This window comes from Numida meleagris, chromosome 2 (assembly GCF_002078875.1).
Source record: "Numida meleagris isolate 19003 breed g44 Domestic line chromosome 2, NumMel1.0, whole genome shotgun sequence".
NCBI classification, from domain to species: Eukaryota; Metazoa; Chordata; class Aves; order Galliformes; family Numididae; genus Numida; species Numida meleagris.
In genome coordinates, this window is record NC_034410.1 from 7,417,969 (window position 1) to 7,427,479 (window position 9,511).

Genomic DNA, 9,511 nt, shown 5'->3' on the forward strand with positions numbered 1-9,511 from the left:
GAATGCATCGTGGGATGAGCTGAGCACCCCCTGCCCCGCTGCCAAAGAGGAGAGGAGGAGGAGGAGGAGGGAGAAATCTGGGGGCACGGGAGGAAGAAGGGGTGAAACACCGCAACACCGCCCCCTCCCCAGCACCTGCCCCATAGCCGGAGTGCGCGGACTCAAAGCCCCACATTCCTGCACTAAGTGCCCTGTCCCCTTCCCCAGAACAAAGTTCTGCCGAGAACAAACACTCGCCATATATCTCGGAGTCACGGATTCTCCCCGGAATGTCTCCCCGGGTCTTTTCAGCTTAATTCTGTGTTGAAAGGGGTCTCAATACACGTTAACAGGCTTTATGTGCTGCTGGGTTTTTTTTGTTTTGTTTTGTTTTTTTTTCTCTCCCCTCGCCCATCACTCATTAGAGTCCTCAAAGCAGCGTGGGCTGGGAGCATTCCCTCCACTTTTGGCACAGACATATGATAACACGGCTCGGAGAGGGAAGATGGAAAGCAAGAGAGGGCCAAGCAGAGGAGTTACAGGGATGCTGAGCGGCCTTTGTGTGCAGCGAGAGGCTTCAGGCCCTGTAGGGAAGCACTACAGGATTTTTCTTCCCCCCCCTCCGAGTTGTTGGGCTCCCCTAGGGCAGCAGCGTGGGCAGATTCAGGGGTGAGCTCTGTACGGAGCCCTGGAAGTGAAAGGGATTAGTGTGTAGTCAAAGAGGGGGAACGACCAGCTCTATGGGGAGAGGGACTTGCAGCCCACCCCAGACATAAGAAATCAGCACTGATAGTGTTTGACTGAAAAGGTACACAGCCAGAAGAACCACATGCCATCAACTTTTTCCTCCTTTTTCAGAGGGAAGTAACTCATGGCCATGAGCAGCACGGAGGCACATGGGATAAAGCCACAGCAAGAGGTGGGCAGCCCCAGGTGGGACACCCCATGCCACGAAGGCCCCTTCCCAGCTCCCAGCAGGGCCAAGCATGGCCACCCCTTTTCCAACCCCACTCCGAGGGACGTGACAAGACTGTTCAACGAGAAACTTCCCGTGTGTATATCACCGCCATAAAAAGCAATTCCAGCAGCACACACGGCTCCGAGAGATATCAAACACAATCACGAGCTCACTTTGGACTCTGTGGCCTAGCACTCGGTGCAAAGAGCCGGGGCAGCCGCTTTCAGCCCCATTCCCTGCAGCAATGCACGAGGAAGCAGAGGGGATTTTTTTGTTTTCCCCCTTCCCTCGCACACCTGAGAGGATGGATGTGCTCCTGCAGAGCTATACGGGGACAGGGGGTTGCAAGGGATGGGGATAGCAGGACGTCAGGGTATTATAAGATCGGGATAGCAGGGTATGACGGTAGCAGGATATTGCAGTACCAGGATATCACAATAGTGGGTAATCACAATAGTGGGATATCACGACACTGAGATATCATGATACCAAGATATCACAATACCGGGATATCACGATAGAAGGATATCACAATACCACGATATCATGATGGTAGCATATCATGATAGCAGCCCCAGTGGCAGCTCTCCCTCCCAGCCTCTAGCCCGAAGAACGCAAGGAGCGGGGAATCAAGCAGGGGAACGGCCTCCTAAAGGACTTTCCTCCCTTTCACTCCGCCTGAGCTGGATTGTCGGAGTCAAAAGCCGTGAAGCCCAGACTATTTATTAATTCATCGGGTCGTGTGCCACAAATCAAGCCCAATTCTGTTCAGCCACCGTGAAGCTCAGCAGGGCTGCCTCCGCCGACGCTTTGTGTGGAGGCGAAGTTGTTCAACAAGCCCTCTCCTGCCAGCTCCTAATCTCTTCACAAATGAATTGCTTGAAGGAAACACTTAACAGGTACCTGTCAGTGTAAACAACCTGGTGGGCTTCCTAAATGCCAAGCTGATCTCTGAGTTCCTCCCATCGCGCACCGCTGTGTGCCCGCGTTAGGCGAGATGGCTATTTTATTTCATACAAATTCCAGCTTTATCGTGCTGACCTGGCCTCCTTATCTCCCGGCCGGATCCAGCCAATGGCCGGAGTGGGGGGGGAGGGAGGGGGCAGCCCTCAGCAAACTGCTGTTGTCACCTGCAAAGTTGAGAACCCGACTTACCGAGCTCTGTTTGCCTTCCCCCCCCTCACCCCCCCCCCCTCCGAAGTTAATATTAACCCGCGGCTAATGCATTCGGCGGCTATTCCCCGAGTCTAACAATTCTCTTCGGGGGAAGATCTCTCCATGCTTGAAGGGCTCGAGGCGAAGGGCGGGGGGCTGCGGGACGACAACCCCGAGCCCGACCCCGCTCCCGCTCCCCTCGTCCCCTCTGCCCCCAAGAGCCCGCTTCCCTCTTTGTGTCTAAAGCGCGGCAACCCGAAAGAAAAAGCAAAAAAAAAAAAAAAAACACCAGAAAAAAAAAAAAAAAACTATTTGTTTTCGTTCCGTTCGTCTGAGGGAAGTTGACAGAAGGTCAGGAGTTCACCCGCTGCCGGCTAATGCGGCGGGAGCCGTGCCCCGGGAGGGCATCCGCGCACCGCCCCCGGCCCGCACCGCTCCTCCGCGCCCGCTCCGCCGCGCTGCGCCCCGCCGGGAGCCCGTCTCCCGCGGAGCCGCCGCCGCTGCCTCCTCCTCTCCGCTCGCGGAGGGAAGGGTGAAACCCGAGCCGGCGCGATCGATGGGCGAGAGGAGTTAAGTGGAGCTGAAAATGCGAGATGCGGAGGCAGCGAGGGCGGAGGAGCGCTCAGCGGGGCGCGGGGGCTGCGGCTCCGCCGCTCCGAGCTCCGCGCACCGCACACGGAGCTCCGCGCTCCGCCCCGGCAGAGGCGCGCCGCCGCGCTCCGAGGTACGCGGCGATTTAAGGTGGTCGGGAGGAGATGGTGGCCCCGCGCCCCGGGAGAGCCGGCAAACGTGCGGAAAATCAGGCCGAGGAGCGGGGAGAGTTTGGGAAATTCCCCCCCCCCCCCCCCCCCGCCTCTCCCGCACCCCCTCCGCGTCCACTCCCCGCCTCGTCCTTCCCCGCGAGTCCTGTTCTAGCGCTGAAGGTGGGGCTTAAACGTATTAATATTAAAAAAGCGCTGTTGACCTATATTTGGAGGAAACCCATTTCCAGTGCCTAGATTGCATGTAGTTTGAGAAACTCCGGGATTGGCAGAGCAATTGACTTCACCGAGCTCTCTGGTGAGCATGAATAATAATTACGAGGTGACTCTCGGAGAGGTTCTCTCTCTCTCTTTCTCTCTCTCTCTCTCTCTCTTTTTGCATAAAATGGTTCCGCAATCCGATTCCGCCCGAGATCCAATATTTACCCGGTTGTAAACCTTGTGCCATCAGATTTTTTAAACCCGAAGGTGATGCAATGCCGATAAGTTGCAAGTCCCTCCCCTATGGAAGTACCAGAGCGCTGGCGGCGAGCATCCTTAAAGAAATATCAATATATTTACGCTCTGATGGGCACAATCGCAAATGATGGTATTGCAATACGAGCTCTATCATACGGAATCAGGAGAGCCATGGTCGATCCGGCTTCAGCTGCCTTTTGTGAGTGCACGACTGCATGCCTACTAAATATAGAATACGCTCGCGAGGGAAAAAGAAATAAAATAATGAAAGGTAAAATGAAATGAAACAGCGGAAAAAAAAAAAAAAATAAGAAAGAAATGAGCGATAAACCCGAGCTGTAAACCCGAGCGGGGGCTCCGCCGGCGACGGGAGCGAGCGGCCCAGCGGACACTGCGCGCCCGCGGTCCTCCGCGCTGGATGCAGTTCGTTTGAGCAAAGTGCATCCGTGGGGACGAACGCGACCGGCGATCCCTGCCCAAGTTACAGGGAACGCCATGGCAATGCCGGCGGGTATCGCACCGAGCCCCCACCGCCAGCTCCGGCCCCGCTAACTTGTCTGAGAGATGGCATTGACATTACGGGGAAAGTAGCCGAGTTTGGAGGGCGGGGGGAAGGGGGGAGGGAAAGGGGGGGGCTCCCAAAAATGCTAAGACAGATGCGTCCTTTAGGGGTGCTCAGAGAGGTTAACAAACACAAATACAGGTATCTCTGTGGCTCTACCTGAGTCATCAGTCTGTCAGCTCCCGTGTTCTCTTCATCCTTAAAAATAATGTCAGGGTTGTAATTTGGGGTTAGTTCTTTAAATCTCTCGGAGTTTCTTGTGATCTTCCCTTCATATCTTCCACTGGCCCCTAGGGTCTTCTCTGCCACATTGGGAATAAACTGCTTATAGGCTAACGGGGTCAGCTTTTTGGGGTGCCTCCTTTTTCCAATGCCCCTGCCTGGTCCACAAGTCAGCCCAGAGGAGACTAAAAGAGCGCAGATGAAGCCCACCAAGAGAATTCTTGTCAACAGCAGCATTTCGTCCATTGAATCCAATTACTTCACAGCTCTCTGTGCCTATCCCTGGCTGTCTCTCTAGAGCTCTCTCTCCTCCTATGTCCTTGTCTGCTTTCTGATCGTATACTATCCACCGATCCCTAGCAAGACAGGTGCTGGAATGGCAGCCTTTAGGTCGCTGATAACGGAACACATCGGAGTTTGGTCGGGAGACAGCAATCGAGAGACAAAAAGGGTCTGATTTTAATGGTAGCAAAGCAAGACGCTTGTGAGAGGAGTCTGCCTTTAGTTCTATATTATAGCTGCCAGGGCCGAGAGCTGATTGGCCAAGGCGAGACAAGCTTGTCTTCTGATGTTTTAACCCTCAAAAAGGCAACAAATTCTTGAAAGATTTTTTTTTTCCTTTTACCTGAAGGGCTCGGAGCTGAAAGGGGCGGGGATTGGGCTTTCTTGGGATAACATCAATTACACGCTGGGTTTTTTTTTTTTTTTCCTTAAAAAAAAAAATAAAAACTTTCTTGGCAGAATGGTACATTTGTCAGCAAGGGGAACAGATGCCTCTGCGAATTAAAAAAATATATATAAAATGCAAAATACACAAGGTACGAGGGGTGCGAGGCGGGGTTCTGAGGGCAGTTCATAAAATGCCGAATTATCGGGGAGCCCCGCAAATAGAAACCTACTGGGGAAATGATAGAGCTGGGGGGGAAGTAGTGCTGTGTGAGGGTAAGCCCACCTCAGGGTCTTTGTAACAGGTTCCTTCCCCATGGAAAGGGACACTGCTCCCCTCGTACAGCCACACACTGAACCACAGTCACGTTTCAGCTGATAAATGACCGCTTTGGAGGGAGCAAAAACTGATAGGAGGCGGCCGCTGGGTGCCTGTGTGCATCATGCGGACGCCTCAGCAGCGTTTATTTAAAAAAAAAAATTAAAAAAATAATAATACAAAAATCAGAACGGCCCCCATTGAAGATAACGCAGCGCGTCGGGAAGTGCCCGCAGTCCCTGATGGCACAGAGCTGCGCTTTGTTCTGCGCTCCGAGCGGCTCTCGGCTCTCACACCTCCTCGCGGGGTGTCATTAAGTTTTGAAGGAGAGCGACGCGCTGAAAGCATCCGCAAACACAATTAGCAGCGATCGATCCCGGCAAAGTGAATGGCGAGGGGATAAGTTTAATGTTAAATTAATTGTTATCTCGTGCAGCGTGGCAAGTGATGTCTTTATCCCGGTCTCCAAAAGCGACTAATCAGACAAAGGTGTTGAGAGACGAGCAGAACTGCGGCGATGGGGCTGATAGAGCAGGTCGGGAGGAGAGGCAGCGTCCCGTATGGACAAACACAGCCGCAAAGGGCTCCTCTGCTTCTGCTCCAGGGAGCACGCGATTTGTCCCAGGCTCCAGAAACTTGAAGGAGCTTTTTTGGGGGGGAGTTCTTAAAAGTCCCGAGGTGAATTGAGCCGAACTCCACTCTCTTAGAAAAAAATAATAAGTAAAAATCAGTTTTATTTAAGGAAAAAAAAAAAAAAAAAGATCTCTTCGGAGCAAGAGATTCTACGGGAGTTTTCTGGTCGGAGTCGTAATCCACTTAAACCACGTGAAAATGGACTTTAAAATTAGTTTTAAAGTGGTTTAAAAAGAAACAATAAGAAGTTATATGCCATGAACAGCAACATGGAGGAGCGCACCAACTTTCAAGGCACAAAGTGGTCTTTCTTAGGTAAACTTTAGAAAGAGAGCTGAAAGAAGTGATTGGAAGCTCTCAGATCGACTTTTCCCTCCCGTGTACCCACTCTTTTCTTTTGTTACTTATGCTTCTCCGTAACCTTCCAGTGAAGCACTGCTTTCTCTTTCCCAACTTGAAATTTCGGCGGTTTTAACTTGGGGATGGGTAAGCAGCGAGGAGGGCAGCCGCTTCTCTGCGAGGTTTTTGTCAGCCCATCGAGTTGCAGGAGCAAGTCGTCTAACAGCTAAACGCCTGCTTCGTGCCATGAAAAACACACTGAAGTTTTATCTTCCCGTCTGCGTGCATGCGAGAAGACAGATACAAGGAATATATAATTTATACAAAAGAGGCTATGTTCTTTTGATGTGGTTGCTTAAACAGCATGACTTGATATAACAGTTGATTAAACAGTGCCAAGGAATAAAAGCTGCCCCTAATGGTGTGGGATCCTGCAAATCTTTTATCACCCCTCTTACCTTGTTCCCCTCCCCAAGGAAAGATGATCGATATCCTGGAAGGATCAAGTATAGGGAATAAGGATAAACTCCCTCATTATCAGATTGCCATATGTACAGAGCAGTCACCCAAAGATTAACAGGAAAGGAAACGCAAAGAAGGAATTAATTAAATGCAAGTAATAAATGCACGGGGGGAGCAAGGGGAGAAATCAAGAAAAGTTGTAACTGTGGGAAGCTCGAAATCACCCTGCTATCAAATTAGATGTGAAAGAAAGCAGAGCTGGGGGGCGGGGGGCTCTGCTCAGCCTCAGCGCGGCCGCCGGGGCCGGGAGCGGGGCCGGGTTCGGGGTGTGCCCGCTGACCCGCCCCGCGCTCGGGGCTTGCAGTTCCACCGCTTCCAGGGCCGGGGGGAAACCAACCCCGAGGGGGTCCCAGCGCAACTCCCCCCGACCGCCCCCGCCCCTGCCGCCGTGCTCTGCCCGCCCGGTGCTGCTGGAGAGCATCCGACACTCGGACACCGTGCCCGACATACGGACATCCTGCCCGACACATCCCTGCCTGACACGCAGACACACTGCTCGACACATACAGACAGCCTGTGCGACAGATAGACGACCTAACTGATATACAGACACCATGCCCGGCACACAGACACGCAGCCCGACAAACAGACGTCCTGTCCGACACACAGACAGCCTACCCAACACATGGACATTCATGCCCAACATACAGACACCCTACCCAACACAACTAGTGTGACACACGGACATCCCCACCTGACCCACAGACATCCCTGCCTGCTTTGTGGACACATTTTAACAATAAAAACCACTGAATGGAACACCAAAACTAGACATGGATTCCTCCTTTAGACATGGATTGATCCCTCGGTTGTGGATTATAAAAATCAGTGATTGGTCTTGTTGTACTGTAAACATACAGGCCAACTTTTTGTTCTCTGACCATGGAGGCTGGGGCCTGTCCCAGCCTTCACAGAGCTGCTCTGCACCTTCTTCCCACGGCCCCCAACCAGAACACCCCCAGAACTGAGCAGCCCCCAGGGCCTCCTTGCCCAGAGTGCATATGCTAACAGTTGAGTCCCTCTCGGCGGTGCCCTGAGCTCCCTGTTGGGCCTCTAATGCCTCAAATCCAAAAACTCTGGGATATCTTGGTTCATCCGGTCCCAGTCCTCCTGGGTATATCCACCACTGATTCTAAAGTCTTCTCCTTGCTTGTGTGCAAGCATCTCCCATAACTGCATGGCCCAACTTTCCTTGCTTCCATACGAGCTCTTCCAGTGGCCCTGCCAAAACCATGGAAGCTCCCAGTCTTCCCTCAGCCCGTGGTGATGGGGCTGCACTGGCCTGGGATATGTTTGCCTCCTTAACCCTTGCTGTGATCCAGCAACACCTCAGAACCTCAGCGATTATTTATCGACTTTGTTGTTTGAAATCTGAACTTGTCTGCTGTTTGCTTTGCATAAAACCAGGGAAGGGCTCAGACCTCACAAGTGATGTTGCTTGTTGGCCAAGCTCCCTGAGTTTCCTTGCACTGGTACATTTGTTCTTGCTGAATGCCAAAGTATAGGAAGCTTCCCTCTGAAAACTGGAGAGACAAACAGTTGTGTAGGTTTTAACTGGGTCTTAATTACTTATCACCCTTAACAACCTTCTTTAGTGCTCACCTTTAATACGCGACTTTTGAAATCAATTATCACTTTTTAGAGGGTTAAAGCTTCATTCCCACAGCCTCTTTTGCACCTGTGATGTTTCCCAAGAAACCTGGGACCCGGGTGCTTACCTACAGAGAATTAAACCTGAAAAACTTCAGTGAAAGCAGAGGTTAGGATGGAGTAAGACTGGTATAAATGGCAGAGAATCAGGCAGGCTTTTCATCTCAGGCTTTGTTTGTTTCTTTTGTATACCCCACCCTCCTTCATAAAGATGCTAAACTCGTTTATTTGAAGGAGTAGTTCATCCCTGTTTGCCTATCCTGGTGGTATTGCAATTGCTATCTTTAAAATCAACTTAAAAATTTCACTTTGGAGCTCCAGGTTGGCTGGCAACTACTCCTTTATAGTGACAAGCAGAACAGGTCTTGTTCCTAGGAATTTCCCTCCAAAAAAAAACCCAACAAAAACAAACCAACCAAACAAACAAACAAAGCAAAACAACAACAATACCAAAAACAACCCACAAACAATGACAAAACCCCCAAACCTGGCACCAGTGAGAGAAATTAAGCCCATATTTTTCCATCCATTTTTGTTTGCCATCAGAATTCAGCTGAAGCCTGGCACCTGCTCAGATATGCCCGCGGTATTGCTGTATGCAGGCATTTCTGCCACAGGAAAAATGTTCTGAGTGTGCAGAGAGGCAGAAAGCACTTGCTTTTGGAACAACTGTATTTGCATGCATTGATTTTGCTGTTTTTATGCCTATCTGTTTGTGTATTAATGCTCATTGTAGACTCGAATTCAGTCAGTAAAGCCTTCCATCGCACACACACAGAATCAGGTAGGCAGCATTATTTGTAAGATATTTTTGTATATACTTTGTGTGCATATTTTTTGTTAACTCTGACTCTAAAACAGAATGTCCCATAGAATTCCTTATGCCCTCAGCAGGGCAATATGTGGTGTCTAGTTACACAACTACAGCGAAATCCTTAGATTGGGTCTTCTTCCTTCTCCTTGGACAACCCGACATTTTTTTCCCATACCAAAAGCCCCAGGTAGGAATTATTAACATTTATTTTTCCCTCCCTGTTTTGTGATCCACATCACTTTCAGCCACTTCCTCCTGGTCATGAGTGGGGGAAAACCCCAATCCGAGCAGTGGAATCCAGGCGGTGCCGGGGGAGGGAAGCAGCCGCTAGGGGAGCTCGGCGATGGGAGCAGCTCCGAGCATCTTTCCCGGCTCGTACAGCCCCCAGCAGTGCCGGGAGAGGCAGATGGAAGGCAGGGACTGAGTTTAAAGAGAAAAAAAGAAGAAAAAAATGCAGCAACAAACCTCATGG

General features: G+C 51.1%; 1 protein-coding gene across 1 annotated transcript in view; it reads right to left on the reverse strand.

Annotated features, from left to right (window-relative positions):
- SHH (sonic hedgehog) overlaps positions 1–4,782 on the reverse strand; it is a 10,773-nt gene extending 5,991 nt beyond the window's left edge. Inside the window, exons 1-2 of the mRNA XM_021389134.1 lie at positions 3,893–4,782; positions 2,457–2,672 (exon numbers count right to left, since the gene is read on the reverse strand). Coding sequence (XP_021244809.1) covers positions 2,457–2,672; positions 3,893–4,342 — 666 coding nt within the window. The 5' untranslated portion in view covers positions 4,343–4,782. The remainder of the gene's footprint in view (positions 1–2,456; positions 2,673–3,892) is intronic.